This window comes from Anopheles gambiae, chromosome 2, assembly GCF_943734735.2.
Source record: "Anopheles gambiae chromosome 2, idAnoGambNW_F1_1, whole genome shotgun sequence".
NCBI lineage: Eukaryota > Metazoa > Arthropoda > Insecta > Diptera > Culicidae > Anopheles > Anopheles gambiae.
Genome location: NC_064601.1, coordinates 116,198,530 through 116,219,628, shown reverse-complemented (window position 1 = coordinate 116,219,628; position 21,099 = coordinate 116,198,530). Strand labels below are relative to the sequence as shown.

General features: G+C 48.2%; 2 protein-coding genes across 7 annotated transcripts; both read right to left on the bottom strand.

Moving 5' to 3' along the window:
• Positions 1 to 258: 258 nt before the first annotated feature.
• Positions 259 to 20,947, bottom strand: LOC1269688 (neurexin-4). Of its 6 annotated transcripts, XM_061645617.1 has the most exons (11): positions 20,816 to 20,947; positions 20,225 to 20,583; positions 15,038 to 15,157; positions 7,204 to 7,400; positions 5,406 to 5,547; positions 4,959 to 5,329; positions 4,366 to 4,886; positions 4,187 to 4,234; positions 2,464 to 4,013; positions 1,728 to 2,387; positions 259 to 1,661 (listed from the first exon to the last, which is right to left on the bottom strand). In XM_061645617.1, exons 2-11 carry the CDS (start codon positions 20,304 to 20,306, stop codon positions 1,471 to 1,473), a joined length of 3,882 nt encoding a protein of 1,293 aa, XP_061501601.1. In that variant the 5' UTR covers positions 20,307 to 20,583; positions 20,816 to 20,947; the 3' UTR covers positions 259 to 1,470. The 6 variants fall into 6 exon arrangements, with proteins under 6 accessions (XP_061501601.1, XP_061501600.1, XP_061501599.1 ...); XM_061645616.1 differs by having other exon boundaries at positions 20,225 to 20,947; XM_061645615.1 differs by lacking the exon at positions 7,204 to 7,400 and adding an exon at positions 6,164 to 6,360 and having other exon boundaries at positions 20,225 to 20,947.
• On the bottom strand, positions 9,984 to 12,055 carry LOC5667103 (L-aminoadipate-semialdehyde dehydrogenase-phosphopantetheinyl transferase). Its single transcript, XM_001687846.2, has one exon. The coding sequence runs from the start codon at positions 11,092 to 11,094 to the stop codon at positions 10,201 to 10,203; it is 894 nt and encodes a 297-aa protein (XP_001687898.2). The 5' UTR covers positions 11,095 to 12,055; the 3' UTR covers positions 9,984 to 10,200.
• Positions 20,948 to 21,099: the final 152 nt, after the last annotated feature.

The following is a 21,099-nucleotide window of genomic DNA, read 5'->3' as shown; positions in this document are numbered from 1 at the left end:
GCACCGCGATAACCCGGTGCACGCAGTGAGACAAAATTGTTAAGGTTGGTAACGGGGTCGCATGCGTTCGAGGAGGTAAAAGAGGATGACGCAGACACAGGCACTGGCTGTTCGGGAGCGAGACAGCGGAACAAAATGGCACACGGAACAAAAACGACCAGTGTGCGGGACAGCAGAGCAGGCGTGCGAGAAGGTGAGTTGAGCTTTATTTCGAATGTTTGCAAAAGGCATCGAACACACACACAGACAGACACACGCTTGTTGTTGGTTCGTTTCGCAGCATTTATTATTTTCTCACGCGCCCCTTCTACTCACTACTTTCTCCTCCTTGAAAATTGATACTGAAAATGAAACAATAATTTGTCTTTTTCTCCTTCTTCTCGATCACGTGCTTTTTCCCTCCTTCTTTTGCTTCACTCGATTGCAGGGATCGTGGATGCAAACTTTTCCGCAAAAACTAAACGCAAAACCTCTCCCTTTTCTTCCACTTTCAGCTTCTTTCACTTCACAATTGAGTTTGATTCTGGTTTTTTTTTTTTAATTCCTGATACAATTTGTTGGTTTTCTTTGTTTATTACCACTTTCTATCATTTTGTTGTTTCCACGCGATTCACAACTTCTTATCGTGCTTCGTCGCCGGAGCGCGTTGGTTGGTTGGTTATTCGCGCCTTTCGCGTTAAATAAAAAAAGAAAATATATTTAAAAAACAAAACTATCTCTTAAAGGACGGATTAATGTAACGAAAAGTTTAAACTTAAAACATCGACCTCCCCCGGTGTTGTTCTCGAGTGATTCCTTCTCCGTTGAGATTCATTCGTTCCCTACACATTCGTCAGAGCCTACTACTACCACCCCAAAACACACCGCGGAGTTCTTCGTTTCGATTGTTTCCGTTTGGACTACAGAAGGAAAAAAATGGCTCTACTAACTAAAATGCTTAAACTTAAGCACGAACAAAGAAACATCACCCATCTCTCTCCTATCTCTCTCTCTCTCCCCTGGGTGTGTTTCCTTGTCCGTGTTTTTTGCTTCGCACACATTCGCGCACGTTTACAAAAGTACTGTGAAAAAAGGACGGGGTCGTTCTCGTTTACGTGTTTTTTACTACGTTGAGAGAGTTTGGTTGGTCAAAAATATTATAAAACAGAAAACTCATTTTCGCTTACGGCAGTTTTAAAATTAAAATCACTTAAACATTAACTCGGCTTTTGCTTGCGACAAAAAAAACCCTTTCGAAGGCGAAATGCAAAAAAACCGTAATGCACCGACAACAACACGGAATGGCCTTTTTTTGCTTGGGGGTTGTTCGGTTCCCTTTGCTTTCCCCCCCTGCAACCGACAGAGCTCACGGGAAGATTGCGCGGTCTCGTGTTCCGGGGTACGCAATTTAACAGTATTTACACACAGGAGCAGACTGTCAGGCAGGTAGGCAGGCCCATGGCCAAGCATGAACTTGGGCAGGGTGGCGCCTTAGATGAAGAATTCCTTCCGCTTGGTCACCTGGTGGCCGGTGGTCGACTGCACCACTGCCTCGTCTGGGTCGAGGGCCGCCTCCGCACCCTTGTCTTCCTGCGTCAGATATTCGCCCTTGTGCCGGTTCATGTACCGACCGATCAGTATCGCCATCAGGATGATCAGCAGCAGTATGATCGCTAGCACACCTACAAAAGGGAAGCAAAAACCGCTCATTAAACAATGCCTGGACAAGGCTGAATCTCAACACCTACTTCCAAGGATGGCAGTATCGGGCCCGTAAGCGTCGCGCAGCTTATCCTCATCGATCAGTGGTGGCGGTCGTGTTTCGATCTCGATCGGTGGATGCGTCACCGGTTCCACACCGCAAAAGTCCTCCGTCAGTGGCGTACCGAGCGATCGGACGTTCGGTGGTGGATTCTCCTGGAACAGGAACTTCAGCGGATAGATATCGTCAAACTCGACGCGCGAAATGCAACCCACAAACCCGTCCTTCATCGATTCGTTTTTGCCAATATACATATACTCCACATTGTTGAACTGTGCGTCGGCCGAGCCTTTAATGTCGAAATGGTACTCCTGCGGTTCGTAATTGTCCACGGACAGCACGACCGTCGAGCCGGAGTTTTTGCGCGAAAAGCGCACATCGTGGTACTGGCCAAGGCCAAAGTGTTTCACGGGGTAGATCAGCTCCTGCCGCTCGAAGCCAAAGTCGAACACCACCTTCAGATGGCCCGAGTTGGACACCATGAGCGTGAGGTACTCTTGCGTGATGTTGGAGAATAGGCCGATCAGGAAGCCCTTCGGGTTGGTGGTGGTAAAGCCGACACGAATGCGCTCGGACAGTGTCGAACGGAAGGCACCTTGGAAGTCGTACTTGATCATGGACGATGATCGCATGTTTACACCGATTTCTAGAAAGAAAAGGAGACATAATTGGTGTTAAAAGGATGATCACTCTGTTCAGCAACTCGCAAATCAGCAGCTTACCATCAGCACAGATCGGTCCCTTGAAGGAGCTCCAGCGGCAATCGCACGTAAAGCCATCGTACCGCTCCGTACACGTGCCATTGTTCAGGCACGGGCTCGATTCACACCTTCCAACACACCCAACCGACACACCGTAAAGGCCCCGCTCGGCGTACGATCGCAAATCGACCGGTTCACCGTTCAACAGCAACGCCCGGATGCATCCAACGTATCCATCACGATAATCCAACCTCGCACCGATCGTTAGCGTCGAGTTCAGATGCAACGCACGCACCGGTCCCGGTGGTTCCCGCACTTCCGCCTTCGTGGAACCATCCACCACCAGCCGTGCCTCCTTGCGGTTGCGCTCCACGCTCACCGAATGCCACCGATCGTCGTTCAGCTTGTTGCTCATCTCCACGTACACCTTCTGCGTGCCCGTCCCGGCCTGATACTCGAACAGCAGCTTCGTCCCGCCGACAATGTCCAGCCGGATGAAGTCCGTCGGTCCGCGGGCGTGCAGCAGCACCGCATTTTCGATCGTCGTCTTAAACTCGAAGTAAATATCGCCCGAATGGCCCATATCGAACGGGGGCAGATCGATCGTGGCGTCCGCAATGCGGAACGTTACCTCGTTGTTGAACAGACTGTCCCCAGAGCACCGCAGCGGCCCGAGCGTGTACCGACCAAGTTTCTCATCCACCGGCGTCCCGGTGTCACCGAACCGTAACCCTCGCACCGGCAAATATTCCTTCTCCCGGATGTCTCCACCATCCTCCTGCCAGTCGAGACTGTTCGCATCGCAGTTGCACCACTTGGTCGGGTCAATGCAATCGCCCACCACACCGCACTGACATTTGCGCGAGCCGGGCAGCGCGCCGGCCCAATAGTCCATCGGTTGGTTGTGCCGCGACACCCACCACGCGTACGGTCGGAAGTTCTCCGGATCGGAGGGAGAGTTAAACAGCCTCGACGAGCGACACGCGTACGTTAGCGTTTGCCAACACTCCGTCGAACGGTTCAGCAGCGCTTCAATCTGCGGCAAATCCGCCTCATAGATGATGTTCTGCTCAAACGACCCCGGCTCCGCAAACCCGTCCACCCGCGTCGTATGCTCCGAGCTGTGGCTCAACACCGTCACCACCCGCCCGTCCGAGTAGAACTCACACGTCACCGGGAACGGTGCCAACGGTCCACTACCATCCACGTCGATCTCGATGCGCTGCCGCTGCTTCACGTCGTGCACGTTCTTGAACGCCTGACAGGACAGCGCGTTCATGGGCGTGTGACAGACCGCCCCTGCGTACCCCGTGCCCGCACAATCGCACGTAAACTCCATCGAGTTTTGCTTGCAGATGCCGCTGTGCTTGCAGGGGTTCGGATTGCACCGATCGACCATGTGGCAGGCGTCGAACAGGATCTCGCCCTTGCAGCAGTACTCTTCCTCCTTCCAGTCGGTCGGGATACGGTAGTTGCCATCGATCGCAAACGATCGCATACAGCCAACGAAGCCGTCCTTCGTTTTGCCACCTCCGATGTAGTAGAGAGTGCCGGTCGTAATGTCAATCAGTCTGGCAGGGGAGAGAGACAAAGAGAAACAATAAATTAGAACTCAAATGAAGACTATTTTTGTGCAAAAAAAAACAGAAGCTTCGCTAATTTCGTAAAACGCCGGAGGGCTCTTTTCCCCTTTTGCGTACAGCACGCACACACAAGCAGCTCAACTCACATGCCTGAAAGTTACCTGAAACTGTTAGCCGTACTGTTTGATTCGTGTTCGCCATAAGGCAACCTAAATGAAATAATAATGTTTCATTTCTTAAAGTGAACTAAACATCCTGCATTCTCATGCAATCAGACACGATGGCTTCTCTAATCGTTAATCTAACAAACTCGTAAACGATTCCCCTCCCTGCAACTCACTTGGTCGTCTCCATCGGTCGATCGTCGATGCTCAGCACCAAGCTGTTCTTCTTGATCGTCAGCATCATGTGGTGCCAGTTGCCATCGTTAAACTGCTCCTCGTAGTTGTCCAGTATCGTGCCCGGGTTGTGCTCGTAGTTGTCCTCCTTTAGGCGCACCTTCACCTTGCCCTCCTCCAGGAACACCTGCACCGAGCCCTGCAGGAAGTCGTGGTGCAGCATCAGCCCCTTCTCCTCGTACGTGCGGAACGCGAAGCTGACGTTGAACTGCTTCGAGCTGTAGTAACCCTTCAGCTTGGCGTGCGATCCGCGCGTCAGAAACGTGACCGGATTGATCGGCGGCTCGGGACAGTTGTACGTGACGTGCGTCATTTTGTACCGCAAATGTTCCCCATCGTAGAAGGCGTCCTTCATTTCGCGAATGAAGTTGGTCGCGTTAAAGTGCAAATTTTCAATACACCCGGTAAAGTTGTGCTGAATGACGAGCCCTTCCTGAAGGTTCGGTACACCACCGATGTAGAACTGAAAGAGACGGAAAGCGATAACATAATTAGTAAGGTGTCCATCATCTCTACCCCCCTATGCCTCCCTTACCTCCCGGTTAAGATTAAGCTTATCAAACTCGCCCTTAATGCGGCGCTGTACGATCACACGATCCACGCTGAAGATGATATCACGCCGATTGCGCGAAATCACCACATCGTGCCAGATGTTATCGTCCAGCAGGCTGCCAACGGACAGGGACGTCATGATTTTCGCCCCCAGATCCACATTCAACACCATCCGATTGTCCTTGATCTGGAGCGCAAAGTAATCGCCCTGCGTTCCACGCGAGTACAGCAGCACACCGTTCGGGTGGGCCGTTTTAAAGCGGAAGCGGATGGATTCACGCGTTGCAGCGATCGGATCGCGCAACAGATCGTACCGCACCAACCCCGTGCCGTTGAAGTAGATGCTTTCGGACTCTGCAAGTAAAGAGAATAGTTTGTTTTAGAGCTGATATCATGAAGGGACAATGAAAAGAACATGTTGCGCACTCACCATAACGACATCCGTACAGCTCCGCACGCAGCGAGATTCGGTTCTGCCAGCGCGTTGGATTGATGCGCACCCACTGCGCGATGATGGGCACCTCGAACGAGTTCATGCGCACGGAATCGCCATCTCGATTGCCCTTAAACAGCTGCAGCGCGTAAGAAAAATACAGATTAATAAATCGGTTCCTTCGTTCGAAAATGACATTCGGGAAGAACGAAGAACATTAAACGGTGATTTACGTCGGGGGATCGGACAGAAAGGCGATCCAACAACTCACTACACTACTTGGGGCTGTCTTAGAAAGCTGTTAAATTCATTGCCACAAATGTTAATGCCAATTTACTACTGTTAATCACAAAGAATCATTCATTCTACATTCGTTTCTCATGCTTACATTAGTGAAACGTTTGTTTAATGATTCTACACACATTCTTCTACGCGTTTTACGCCATTGCCGTACTGGTTAGTTACAATACACAGTTCAGGTTCTTGGAACTTTAATTCTATTTCAACACAACACATGCTGTCATCACAGTCTGCATCCGGCCAAACAGGAAAGTAAAGGGCGGACAGTCCTCGGGATGGATTGTAAATTGAATTTTACACAGGCTTTCGCAGACACACAAACATTACAGAGAGATACAGCAGCTTGGCAGGGGACATAACATCCGGAGTACTGCACTTTGAACAGACGGACAGACAGACAGTCACCCGGTCGCCGGTTGGGGGGTCTGTGGCACTCCTTTTCACTCAAACTTTACCTGCTCCTCTCCGCTACTGTCCGTGACGGATTTCCACAGCTCCCCGTCGTCCGAGTACTGGACGATGTACTCGGTGACGCATTCGCTCGTCGTCACCCGGCCCGCCGTCGCTATCTTGCGCACCATCTTCCGTTCGCCCATGTCGATCGTGAGGAAGTGGAAGTACGTATTCTCGACCGGTGTCCATGCCGATCGACCTGCACGGTTGGTGGCGGCGTTGATTAGTAGTGTAGGGAGTGGAGAAAAGCCAAACCATGTCCCCACCAATCGGGTTAGTACGAGCGTGTGTGTAGTGTGTGTACATCATGCCAACCCAGTTCAGAGTGGGCGTTTTTTTAGGTATTGCAAGAAGGGATTGTTTGTTGTTAATTGTGGCGCAGTGTCGAATGTCGATTGTCGATTGATGTTGAAACACACACACGCCACACATCCCAAATTTAGCGAGCAGCAGTGTAAGAGAATAGAAGAAAAATATTATCCAATTAGTTAGGTATGTGTGTGTTTTTGAGCGTCTTTCTTTTGGTACTAGCTGTAATAAGTAATAAAGTGTAAATTCTCTTATAAAGTCTTATATGCTAAACACAACAACCAAACACGCCGAAAGACAACAATCACCAAAAAAGCATAAAAGTAATGTGGTTAACGGCTCTTTAAAACCCAACACCAACCAGAAACCAAAAAGAAGGCTTTACACGAGGAGAAGAAGCAGCCGTTTAACAAAGTCCCGGAAATGACCAGTCCAGACAGAGAGAGAGAGAGAGAGAGAGAGAGAAAGAGAGATGCAGAGAGCGAAGAAGTGTTTAGAATTAGTTTAGAATAATGCTAATATGTAAATGGAACCCGATTCGTGCCGAAACGAAGCACACACCATACCAAAATGCAATACCATCCCCTGTCCGTGCCATTTGGTGTGAGACAAGCATTAGCGCATGGGATTAGTAAGATCGTTTCCCCCCAAAAAACAGATGCATACGATCGCGATCAAATGATCGTTTCTTCCGTCCTGTTCCGTCCGTTTGTTCTTCCGCGCCCTTGGTTACCTTGGTGTTACCACCCGGCTCCCGGTAGTCGATGTAGTCGAGCCCGTTGAAGCCGTAGCTGATACTGTACTCGGTCAGATACTCGTTGCTGTGCGGACGGCCCTGCGTTTCGATGCGCGTGATGTTGCGCACATCGCCCAGATCGATAATGAACTGCTGGTCAAAGTCGGACTGCTGGGCGGTCCAGGAGTAGCCACCTTTAAGGGGAGGGGAGGGGGATGGATTGGATTATATGGGACAAGACGAGAATGTAAGGCACGAGACAACAAGGCAATTTTAGTAGAAAACCGATGAAGAGCGAGCATGAATGGTTTGAGATAAAGACAAAGACAAAGACGATGACTGTGGTAAGCTCATGTGATGATGACGTGGCGAAAGATTAAGAACGGTTTATGTAGTCAACGGATGAGCCCTCCTGCAAGACGACCAATTTAGCAGATTAACTTTGTAAGAAGGTTTGCACGCTTTCTCACGCTTAAATGCTGTTTCCGCCGGTGAGCACCGGAATTTATTGAACCACAGACACGGTCGATGTGTGCAGAAGTGGTATTGAATTTCGTCCCCTCTGATTTATTCTTTCAAGGAAACTCCCTCCTTTTCTACTGCCGACGGAGACACCACAAGAAGGACCTTTCTTCCCTTACCTTTATGAACCTCAATAACAATAAACCATCCGTAATAAACCGACAACTGGGCTTTCCGCTGCTTATGCAACGCGCCGACAAACCGACCCCTCCGAATATCCCCTCGATGATCATACGACACACCCGATCGTACTAGGAAGGACGGCGGAAACCCCTTCCCTTCAAGGACCGACGATTGGCGACATGCGACAACTTTCTGCCGCACTGCTACTACTACTACGTCGTGCACTCCATTGTTTGAAGGGTTGTTTTTTGCCCCATATAATGAGAAGAAGAAGAAGAAAGCAAAACTGGGACGGCAATAAAATTTCGTCCATTATAAAGGAATGGGTATTGGTTCGAACCCTTCAACAACCTCATCATCTCCAGCCGGGTATCGATATCGAGTGTCGAAAAGAAGGGGTTGATGCTGCCTGTTGTGGTGTAAATTGAAACATAAGCGCACTCAACCGTGTTGCAGCGCCCAAACACATACAACACACTAAGCATGCCATGGAGACGAAACACGGGCAGGATAATTTGTGGCATTTGTGGCGTCAACAATTCGGAAGCTCCCTACAGAAATACTCAACCCCCTTCTTGTTTTGTGATTAGTTTCCTAGGCGTAAACCGTATCGGAAGGAAGAAGAAAAAAACAGAGCTCAATGATGATGAAAAGATCATTATTAAAAGTGCCACCAGAACTAGAAGCATAATTTATGTACATCGATAAACGTTGCTTGCAAAGGGAGCATACGCACCGGGTTTTTCCTCCTAATTTAAACCATTTTTGAATATGGATTGTTTCCGCCGTCTGCCCGTCACACCTCATTGAACCAACTCCAGGAGCCACTTATAGGTGTAGAGGACACTCCAGAGTTTGGATGTTTATAAAACGTTGATAAACTTCAACAGCAGCTGCACCACCATATTGAAGCCGCCATAAACACACACACACACAAACCTGGGCCTGGGAGAATAATCAATAGGCGCCAACGGTGACTCCAGGCGGTCGGAGATGTGTCGCTTCCGATGACCTCCGAGCGCGCCCAACGGGTGGCACACTGCCAGATGGTTCGGTTTTATTGCCATTTTCTCCACTCAGTCAAAAACGCCAACTGCGCGATGAGAGTCGATCAATATGAATGCGGAAAAATCATTCCCTTGTTTGTGTACTGTTCCTGGCCTCCTTTGATGACGCTGTTACATTCTCAGTGCAGTAAGGTACTCTAGAGGTAACTGCAACACGCGCCAACCACACCCGATCGTTCTCACCTGATAACAGCGCAACATTACACGCCCAACATTTTATACACGGTTTTCCCGCATTGAAATGCACATCAGGTGAACGGAGACCTCATTTTCCCAAGCACGGCGGGCGGAGGGCGTCGTAGGTTAAAATAAAAGATAATTATCTTGCCACCTGCCATTTACACACAGAAGGAGAGGAGAATTCTTTACACTCCAGTTTTGCGAAAACCCATCCCTCTGTGGGGCCAGTAATTTCCCCCGAAACATGATTTTGTTTTGTATAGAAAAGCAAACCGTATTGCGTGATGTATCGAATTAACTTCTAACATTAGTTTGCAGGGGGTTAACTTTAGACAAAACATTTAAATGGTATCATCCCTTTGTCCCTCCTGAAGCAATGTACGGTTTTTTTGGAGGAGTTGAAGCGTAACCACCAAACACCAGACAATGACGACTGCACGAACCACCCGACGACAGCATGTCATAAAGCCAGTTCGCCAACATGATTGAGTTTCGGGTGCGGTTTGTCATGCGAAAGGTTTGCCAACGCACACACACACACACCCATTCGGGTGCCTTCATTATGGATCCAACAAACGGGAATGGGGCAAACAACAAACAAATAAATAAAAAGAAACCGAACCACACACGTCCTTACGTGGACGGTGAGATAAGAGGCATCGCACTAAGGCACGGGCTGGGTGGTGTCCTGATGCGGCCTAAGGATTCAAATGCAATGCGGACAGGCTTCGTTTCCTTGCGTGCCTGTTAGTGACAGCCAACAACCAAGTCACGACTGGTGAAATTTATTGCCAGAATTCCATCCTGTCCTATCTTTCAGCAGCAAACATTTCTTTCTGGGTCAACCGTAGTCGTCGCCGTCGTCAAGGCAAGGAAGAAAGTTCGTTTACCTTTCGTTACTTACAGACTAAATTCGTGTATTTTTCTTATACCATCAAAAAAACAAATTGCCCTACATTAACCTAGCAGAGTAAATGGCCAGAAAATGTTTAACTTCGAGCTTATATCGGCAAAATACCTGTCTCTCTCCCTGTTCTACGTTACCCTGTGTTACCCATCACCGTTTGCTAATAAAAAACCTCCTCCTACCTAACCCTTTCTCTCACTTGGACTTCTTGTACTCCTTGCTAATAATACCCTCGCAATAGTTCTCATCGATCGCTAGCAGTGGTCTGTGATGCTCCACAAGCGTCCGGAAATCAATCACCTCAAAACAGTTGCCACTCAGATCCTGCTCCGCCGGCACGTTCTCCAGCGACACCGCCACGCAATGGTCCCGATCGATCAGCGACTCCTCGAAGCGCCAATTGCCCATCGATTCCGAGTTAACGCGCAGCGTCGTATCGCACACGACCCGGTCCCGGGCCAGCACCTCCGTCTGGATGCGGAAGCTAATCTTCCTCAGATCGACCGTAATGCCCACGCCCACGTTCTTCACGTAGCTCTCCTTCAGGCACCAGTTGCGCATGAACGCTTCCAGCTGCGCGCTGGCGTCATCGCGGCCGCGTATGTAGCGCCACTCGTCGTCGGAGAAGTTGCGCGTCATCAGGCGGAAAAACTCGTCCAGCGGTTTACCCCCGCCGTACTCGATCTTCATCACGTCCACGCCTATCTTGGGCGTCGGACTGGTGGTGGTGGTGGTGGTGGTAGCCTCCAGCCGCTTCGTAGCCATGCCGGCCAGCACCGCGTATCGGCCCTGGTGCGAAACGTTAAAGTCGACCGCCACACCCTCATTCTTCAGGAACGGTTTGCCTTTCGAATCGCGCTCAAACTTGATCTCGTCGTACGCCAGATCGGTGGCCAGCTGGACGAACCGGCGCATCATGAGCCGCCCGATGAGGGACGCATTGAAATCGTCCCGGAACACGAACCGCTGCAGGGTGAGCTTTTCCTCCGGCTGTATGCAGGACGTCGCTAGCAGCAGATCCGCCAAACTGGGTCGCCAGCCCGCGAGGTCAAATGCCCAGCGAACGTGACCCCCATTCCGCAGTGACATGGTTTGCGTGCGGAGCAGCGAGAGCAAGCAGCAGTGAACGTTTCACCAAACACACGCACTCACACACACAGAGAGACACCAATGGCCGGAGATTCTCGGTTGCACAACGCTGTTCACAGATTCTTACGCACAGCCTTCGCACAGCATCGCTTCGTCCGACTATTAATTTATCTGTTTACAGCTCATATTTTCTAACAACAATATGCTCGGTCTGGAACGTGCTGTGCTGTATTTGTTTATTTTTCTACCCATTTCTTTCGTTCAATCGGGTGGGCTGCTGACGGCTGACGTTTAGCTTCGTCAAAAAGGTTAACGAAACGCAACGATGACAGCAGCGATTTCGCCCCGAGTTCGCCGTGAGCTCGCCCGAGCCGTTGCGTTGAAGAGGGCAATTTCAAATTCAATAAAATGAAGAGATTTAATTATTCTAATGTGTTGCCAATCCATATTTATGAATTTCGAAGGCACTAAAACGATTGAACAATTGAAAATATCGATTTTTTTGCATGTGAAAATCTCAGCCGTGAACAATACAGTGCCTGCCAGATTTAAGCTCTCCAACAGTGCATCACAAACACAAAGGCATTTTAAAAGCCGATCGTGATTAGGCACACATTATTAACGTTCCTCGTGTATGTTTTTGGGTTGTTAATAATTTAAGCACATTTAATGCGCGTGGTCTGTGAAACCGTTAAAGTGCAGGCACGTGAACACCCATACGGATGTCTTGCCGGTATCGAAGTGAACAGTCCGAAATATTATCACCTCTTGACCCCTATTTGTGTTGCAGTTGGTCCCGTGTACTAGAGGTTAAATTCAAGTGACATCTTAAAGCCCTCCCAAAGCCAAAGGCCTGACCTTAATCTGATGAGAAGATTTAAGGATAGTAGTATGAGCCGGTCGCCTTTATTTTTGCTTTCTGTTCTCCCCCCTGCACCACATTACGGTGGATGTCTTTTGTTAATTAATTCACCTACTCGTCACTAGTAGACTCGCTTGTGTACACGCCATAGAAATAGATACACTTGACTAGGCCGCCGCAATCATGGCACAATACCGGCACGAGCGCGTTGGCGTATCATTTTCATCCAACCTCCAACCACTCCGACGCCGACCATTCAGCCGTAAAAATGGCCATTAAAGCAAGGAAAAGATATGTTTACCCAGGATACACACACACACAGGCGACCCATCCTCTTTCTAGCGTAGAGCGTACCCATCGATCGGAAAAACCTCCATAATTTCTGGAAGAGAGGCAGCACCACACCACACGTGCGTAGTTGTATCGACACACACAAAAAATGACTCACTGCTTGGTATCAGTTAAGCAAAAATTTACATAATAACCTGTCGTCCTACCGTACCGCCGGCTCCATAGAACCGTGTGCGCAATTTGCTGTTCATGCGGCGGAAAAGTGTGCTAATTTAAGGGCTAAACCACAGAAACGCATACACACACACACCACGAAACCGCCACCCACACGCGACAATGTTTTATCAATTGAAGCGCACACGCGCGCACTCCCCTTCCCCCTTGGGCGTAGTAAAATTCGGCCATTTCCTAAGGTTTCCTCCTTCCTTTTCGGCAAACGATCCGTGACGGTTTGGAAGAAAGCGCGGCTAATGTTACTTGTTTGAGAAGTGAGCCAGCAACCAGCAGCAGCAACGGCAATAGTAGGCCGTTCTATTTTTGTTTGCCGGTGTCACACGTCCCTTGATGTGTTCATACCGCGGACAGATAAACGACGGGTGCGTTTGAATGGATGTGTTACAACATAAACATTCTACCTCTTTTTCGGGATACATTTCTGAGCGAAAGTAATCTCAACAAGATCCTAATAGATCTCAAGATCAATGGCCTCTTTCGGCATAAATTAGCTTGTCGGATAAATTAAAGATGAACGTCCATGGAGCACCAAAGTGAACCCACTTAAGGCTACAATTTCATCTCTAGAACAGATCTTAACCCAACGCTCACAAACAAGATACACTTTCTTGCACTCTACGCTACGACCAAAGGCAATTAGATGATCTAATCAAGATCTGTCGAGTGAAACGTTTTCCAACTCTCCGCAGCACCGCACCGCACAGTAGACTGACGCGAGTCTCATTAGCATATGGATGAGAAATTTGGAACCGTACGTACGTATCATGCTACTACCATCGCCCCTATATCATCTTTGGCAAGCGCATCATCACCAACCTTTACGCCATGTTGAGTGACACGTCGCTGTTTTCCGCTGCAATGCCCTACAACCAGGCGTTGTGTGTGGAACATGCTTCCCCTAGCGCTCAGGGAAGTAGTTGTTGGATGCCCGTCCAACGCATCCTAGCAAGCAATGACGCGATGATGATAAACTACCGGTGACACATCCAATCATCGTTGACGTACAGGGACGTGCTGTGGTACTACCGCCAACGTTGCTATAGTTTCCAATAATTACAACCCAAAGGTTTCCACCCGGATTGTCACCGTTCGTGGTGGTCACTCCAGCGGAACTAAAAAGCGGATCACAAACAGACTGACTGGGGTGATGGTGCTGGTATGTAGTGACGTAGGCGCTAATGGGTTGCAGCATGGTGGTGTGCAATTGCAACTTGCAACTATTGCCACCCCACCGGGAATAAGTGTGCGTCCAGCTGTGTTGTGCTGCGCTGAAGTAGATGCAATTTTCAATCAACCAGACAGGAACGGGTAGGAAACGAACGAACAAAAAAACTGCACAACTGCAAAGGGAGTTGTGGTGCCATATGGTGAACACGCGACACTTTCCTCATTTTTCCGCATTTTTCTTTTGTTTATGCGTGGCTCAGCACAACGCCCTTTTAAAGTGCAAATAATTAACCCCCCCATCGCGCAAATGAAGGAGATGCACTCTGCAGTAGCAAAGCTTATTTATTTTTCCACAAATTTACACTCCCACCGATCCCCAACAATTCCGGATGGCCATATGGAATCGTATCGGGGGCCAAAACATTGGGTACGAGCGATGATGTGATTAATCGACGCAATGGCAATAAAAAGTCATTTTCCGTAAAGAGGAGGTCAAGTTTTGCGTAATAAACGGCGCAAAGGGGAAAGAGAGAAGACATCTAACATTTATCGCTCCATTTGAGATTGGTGTGGTTTTAAAAATAAAATTCATTAAAATGCAGAACCCACCACCCAACGCTGTACTAATGCACATCTTCTTAGTGCTTCCTTTGCTGCTGCTGCTGTATACAGTGCACGTCATGTAAATGATCCTAAACAAAAACAAAACACACCAGGGCGAGAAAGCACACCACACCGGAAGGAAGACGGACGTAGGAAGGAAGTGAGCAGAAATTTACAGTTAAATAAAACACTGACAATTGTAGACAAGAAACATACACACACATACACACGGGAGAAGAAAAACAAAACAAAACACACACATATGTGCACATGTAGGTACAGCAAAACACGCGTCGAGAACGCGCAGAAGAAGGAAAATATATGACCTCACACAAAAGCAAACAGGCACATAAATCATATGCTGCACGATAGAGAGATGGAGAGCGAAGGTGTTTTTGGAAAAGGGTGGAAGGAATGCGATAACAAACAGTGGAATAAATACACTAAGAAACACACTCGTTTTTATAGGGCGAGAGAAGATTGCGTGTGGTTCCGATTCCGGTGGTTTTGGTGGAGCATTTTCCTGTCCCAAAAGAGGAAGGAAATCTTTTTACGCAATTCCCAATTGAGTGCAAAATGATGAGTTAAGAATAATTCTTCTTGGTGTGAAAGTATGAAACATTGACGAAAGATTCGTTTTGTTGATGGATTGAGAACAACCAGAACAAGCGCGCAAACCCAGAGGAGGATCATTCCAACTGATCGATCGATTGATCAGAGGTTCCAACAAATTCCAGACATCTTTTCCAAAAAGAAGCTCAATCATCAACCGGATTCCAAACTTACCGTTTAGCCGTGCATTTTCCGGTCCTCGCTCACGCAGCTGGGAAGTTGCCGAAAGGACGGCGTGCTCTAGCAGCGGTTCGTTGCAGTCATACTCGGAGTAGGAGTCTTTTTGATAATATTCTGCAATGAAATAAGAAGAGACGGGTTTTTGAAAGAAAGGCAACAAGAAGAGTGATATGAAATTCAATATGAGGACACCATATAGAGGAAGGACCACACTGCGTCACACATTTGCTTACTTAACGCCATACTCTCCATTAGTAGCGAAACGTCCACGATTTGGCTATTGTAGTACTGTGTGCCCGCATTTTTTGCTCACCTTTCAACCCCCGTCACAGCTTCACACAACCGTAAAACAAATGCATTAACGCGCTTCTAACGCGAGCCTAATGGACAGACAAACACAGCATAATATTGCTTCTAAAAGCCACCTTCTTCCTTCCAACTAAGCACCAACTCAGCTTCCTTCCTTCGATAAACTGATTTCCGACATCCTTTGAATCGCTTCCGCAGTAGGCTGTGATGGCGCTGCTAGCGCACTGTCAAAAGGCTCAAGCTATCAAATGCGGTTCTTATGAAGGGAGCGGAAAATGTGACGCGTTTAGATCTTTTGCCATGGCGTACTTCGATTGGTTTCGTAATTAAAAACGAATTTTCCACCCGATCAGCACCGACATACGTGAAATTCAATCACCCGCTCGCTGTCCGGTCGATGCGATCGTAATCGTAAAGTAAGTTTATTAAACGTTGAAATGAAGCACCAGAAGAGATGATGATGGTGTGCAACGATAGTTCGTTTCTCTGTAGGTCATACATCCATAGGGAAGCGGTTTTGGGGTTGATAGATTCCACGCTTTTGTCTTCCCGTTTGCGTTAAGTGGGCTTTGATGGTTTCGATCTATGGGGAAAACTATGGTGCGTTTTTCTCAATGGCGGGAAGAGGCCATTCAGACGTTTTAGGCAATAGCTAAAAAACAAGGGAAGAACACCCTCTCTGAACCCTCTATTCCAATTTCTGTTGTGGATGTGTTTTTTTTTGCTTCTCCTTATTCTGGAGAGAGAAGAAAATCAATTCCCTTTCGACCGATCGATGGAAGCCCTATAAAAACAAACGCAACCCATTTCGCTGCATAATGGAGAAAATGAAGCACCAGGACTTGCCTCCATAGTTAAGTGTCTCACTCTTCCCGACACTAGAGAGATAGTGTGAGTGTGTTTTAGTCTGTTTTAGTCCGGACGATGTTGGCCTCATCGACAACAATGTGCGAATTTTGTTGGGTCGTTTCATTTTGCTAAAACACCACACAGCCACTGCCATCATATTCTCAGCGTTAAAGACCCTTTTACATACTGTGACCCTTCCCTTAATATGTATTTTTTCCCTCATTTCACCCTTGTGAGAAAAATCCACATAAATCACACAATGCTTCGACGAGTGCCTCGGGGCGGAGAAGAGATGGAACCCTCCCGTCGGTTGGTCACCAGAACCAGAAGCAGCACCATGTACGATTCCTAGGTGTCGACGTGTATCGCCGGGGTGAGAGTGCTGTGTTCCTGGGGTTGGAAGGAATACTCTTCTCCCTTTTTCCGAGGAGCCAGTGGCAGTGGCCGTAATACCCGAGGGCTACTTTTAGTGGCCACAGAAGCGCAAACAGCACAAAAACGACCGTTGCCCTTAAGGCTTTTTGTTGAGGAGCAGAGAAAAGAAAGGGGGTTTGTAATGGAAGAAAAAAATCAGTCCCTTTAATAATGCTGCGAGCAATATGGGATTGTTTAGTGAAAGAATAATAGATGCATTTGAAGAGATGCTCATCCTAAAGCGATCAATTTCTTCGCTAAAAGTACAGATTAATAAATGGGAGGCTGATGCATCTTGCTGAAACTCATCCAATTGTTTCCTTCAGAATGAGTGCCTCTTTCATTGTTTGACAAAATATTAAATTCTTATTCTATTTTCTCCTTTTGCTGTAGTGCTGGGTCAGTGTACTGAGCCCGAATGACATTTTATTGCAATAAACATATTGAAACCCCGTTCACGCACGTGCCCACGCGCTCCCAAAGAAAACCCTGACCAAAGACAACAAAAAGTGCTGCATTTTCCAAACCAAACTAGGACACGTGGAAATGAAATGCTCGGTTTTCCCACCCCCCCCCCCCCCCCCCCACCACCTCGGGGGATGTAAACAGTGTTCCGATATTTCCAATGTTATTTATTGTTCTTTACATAGTTCACAACCAACCAACCCGCAGCAGCAGCAGAAAGGGGTTGGTTGCAAAGACCAATGTTTGCATTAGAAAAACAACCGGGACCGGAACGACGAGCGCTGGAAAAGTAAACGTGCGACTGTCCCAGGTCCTGGCGGTGGTATATACTGGTTTCGTCCACAATAGAGTAAAAAGGGGGAAAAGCCCAGCGCAAATCCTTGCCAGCCGGACCCGGGTGCTAACAGTTGTCTCAATCGATTGTGCCCGATTGTGGGTTTGTTGAGTTGGTCGGTTGGGTTTGAACGACGAGGTGACAAATTGATTGGAATCTAAAACTTAAAACATGTTTACTGACAGGATAACTGTAACTATAATCCTCCGCTGGGGCTTTAAATCTCTGTGCTATTGAAATGCACACACAAAAAGTGGAAAGAAATATTGCAACTCATACACTTATTGAGATTAATATTTGTACACATCAATCAAATCAACCTCTTCTGACACCGGGACTGATCGTTTATTGGCAAATGGTGGTGATGGTGCTCTTGTTACCTGATGACTAATCCCCAGCGGACAGAGAAGAACAGCTGTTCCAACTCTCATCTCGCAAAACCCCACCACCAAGAAGAGCAGGCGAAATTCATCGACATCGATGACACGCACCATGGCCTGCTCCGATCCGCTCATGCTCTGCGCGCACAACACAACAGATGATTAATTTACGGGGCACCATTTGTAAGAACAAATGGAAAACATCATGTTTGCCCCGTGTCAATGCGGATTTCGCGGATTTTGTCCGTTTTTTTTTCGCTCATGTGTCAACGTTTTACTGCAGACGCGTGTCGAACATCGATTTTAGACCACCCGAAGATGGGAAATGGTACCAAAAAAAAAACAAATTTATGAGACATGCTGTACGGTGGTTCTTCTTGGGCTCTGAAAGCGTGTGACTTTTAACGAATCTCGGATGACTTTCGATGAAGATGAGGTAATAAAAACACAAAACCCTCCCTCTCCTCTAAAGGGCGCACGTGCGGCAGATTAGTTCTCCCGTACGCTGTCATTCTCGTGTTGTGGCCGTTTTTGCCTGCCGGAAGCTGATGGTGAAAGATATTATTGATTTTCCACGAAACCGGCAAAACCGGGAACCCGCACCACCACACAACCATCGTCAGCAGTGTTTGTACAATCACTACTACCACTACCATGGGTTCCGGTGATGCTGCCGGTGATGCTGGATCCAGACAAGGGGGTCGAGAGTTTTCCCTTCTGGTTTGCTCTTTTCACAGGATGAGTGACCGGCCGGGAAGATACGGTTGCCGGTATGTCTGTTCTACTTTCTCGCAAGAATATTCTTCACACGCCGCACACACCGTGCTGCGGGACATGCGCCAATCCGGCATGCTGATGATGATGGTGGTGGTGTGCGACACAACTGAATGAAGCAGTACGCGGGGACAGCAAGCCAGCCAGTGCGCAGCATCCGTGATCCGAAGTTTTGACAGCTAACGCCAGACACCTCCTCTTCCGGGTCGCTGATGTTCCGGGAGTGCGCTACGCGACCAACGCCAAACACGTGCTTGCGCTTACGCGAGACCGTGTGTCTGGACGCGCGGTGTGTGTGATCTATTAACACACACACATGGATACAGGCAGACAATTGGGTTAGTTAGAAGATCATGGTACAAAAATAGGAAAGAAACGCGGGGCCCCGTCCCCGGGGGCAGACAAGTGTCTTTTTCCATTTAAAAACAATTAAAACGGTACCTTGGCGATGACAACCTGCTGCTGCTGTTGTGACACACGACTCGTAGCGTTTTGGGTTATGTGTTTGTCTACCTTTTGTGGGATAGGTAATGCCGAAAAAGACATTCATTAGGGGAGTGGAGAATAGATCGAGTGTCTCGAGGAAAATCTATATTTTACGACCTTTGTGACAAAGGCGGCAACAAGCACACATCTTTACCTAGCTCACTCTCTCTCACTCTCTCTTTCGAAGAAAAGAAAACATACGAGCACGGGACAAAATTCCTCTTGTGGTTATTTTAAGCCTTTTCCATTTCCCAAAAGAGTGCGGGTTGTTTTAGTGCTGTTTTGGCATTGTTTTCCGTACTTTTCCTCTCATGCAAAGAACAATTATTTCAAGGTTCATTCGCAAATTTACTAGCCGATTGTTCCATTAATGCAAAACCGAACACACACAATATCCCACAATCGAATTAACCCGCTGTTGTCAGCGCCCCAGTCAGTGAGAATTGTCCAGGCAGACCCCACGCGAGCACGATACACGCCCATAAAAGACTCACAACGACCACTACACGACAGCAGCAGCTCGCGATCAGTGAGTCATCCCATTGATCAACGCGAGCGCCACTTAAACAATACACACACCTTGCTAAGCGCGGGCGAGGAGTGGCTGCGCGATTAGATGAAAGGAAATAAAGACCCAGCGAGTGCACTTGCACTGGAGGATGCAATTTTTTTATTTACAAACATTCCATCCGCTGTCGCGGAAGCAAACTTCCCAAATCAAAAGCGATCTAGTTGGCAGGTTGTAAATATTGTACACACGCAACGCCTTCCAAGGTGTGTTGTGTGTTGGTGAGGGTCCGCGTAACGACCGTTAGTTTGTACGCGTTTAACGCACACGCACACAGAGAGACAAGAGCATAAACTCGAGACATATCGCGCCGCACAGAGTTCTTCACAGTAGGCGCAACAGAATAGCGCGAGTGTGATGCGTACGAATAGGTACGGCGGCGGATGGACGCGAAAGACAGCGCCAGGTGAATATATATGTGTATGGTAGTGGTGGTGGTGGATAGCGCCCTCCACTCACACCAGCGCAGCAGCCGCAAGCGCTTCGAACCAACTCCCAACATTCGTCGGACGGAAGGGAAATCGGGCGTAGTAGAGAAAAACACAACCACTGAGCGGAACATGAAACATTGTGTCGCCCCCTCTCCCCACGAATGTACGTACCTGCAGAGATTATGCTGACGGTGATGAGTAGTAGCCAAACGGTTTGGCCAAGCGGCAGCATGCCGCCTAATGATTTTAACATTTTGTCGTCTTTTTATTAGTAGCTGCTCTATGCGGAGGTGTTGCGATACATTAGGCGTTGTGTGTTGAAGAAACGAAACGTGCCACCACACTCGAAGCACCGGGGAACAATGAGACGGTTGGCGCTTTCTTCACTTCCCACCCTTTAAAGGGTGTGTGGACTGTTGGATATCTTCTTTTTGTCACAACACACACACACACTCACTTGAAGACACAAACACACGCTCGCAGGGGAAAAACCAGTTTCGGATTTCTTGTGGAAAACAATATTCCTCTGCCTAGAAAACCGGCCAATGGAAAATAAATGTAAGTTTACACAACTGAGCACCACACACACACACTCTCACGCACGCACACTGACGCACGGTGAAACAGGTTTTGGGAAAACAACAACGGCCAGGAATGTTGCACAACGGCACGAAACAGGGCGTGGAGAGGGGGAAGAAGAACAACTATTCCACCCGCCGACGGCAGGGTGTTACTTTTGTTAAGAAACTCCCTAGTTCACACTTTGCACAAACGCCACACACAACTGCAGTACAGAGTGGCGCTGCTCTTTCACACGACGGAGCTCGAGGTACACACGTCTGCACGCTTCGAAGGCGACAACTACACACAGAAAAGGGTTCCCGCGTGTCCGTACGACTAGCAGGCGTAGCTCGTGCAAGGGAGAGCAGTACAGTGCACAATGGGCTGAACTGGAGTCGCTAAATCGGTCAAAATATGTTTTGTTAATTGTTACGTTGACTGTGCTTTGCAATATGAGTCATTAATTGATTAGTGCTTTTCTGAAG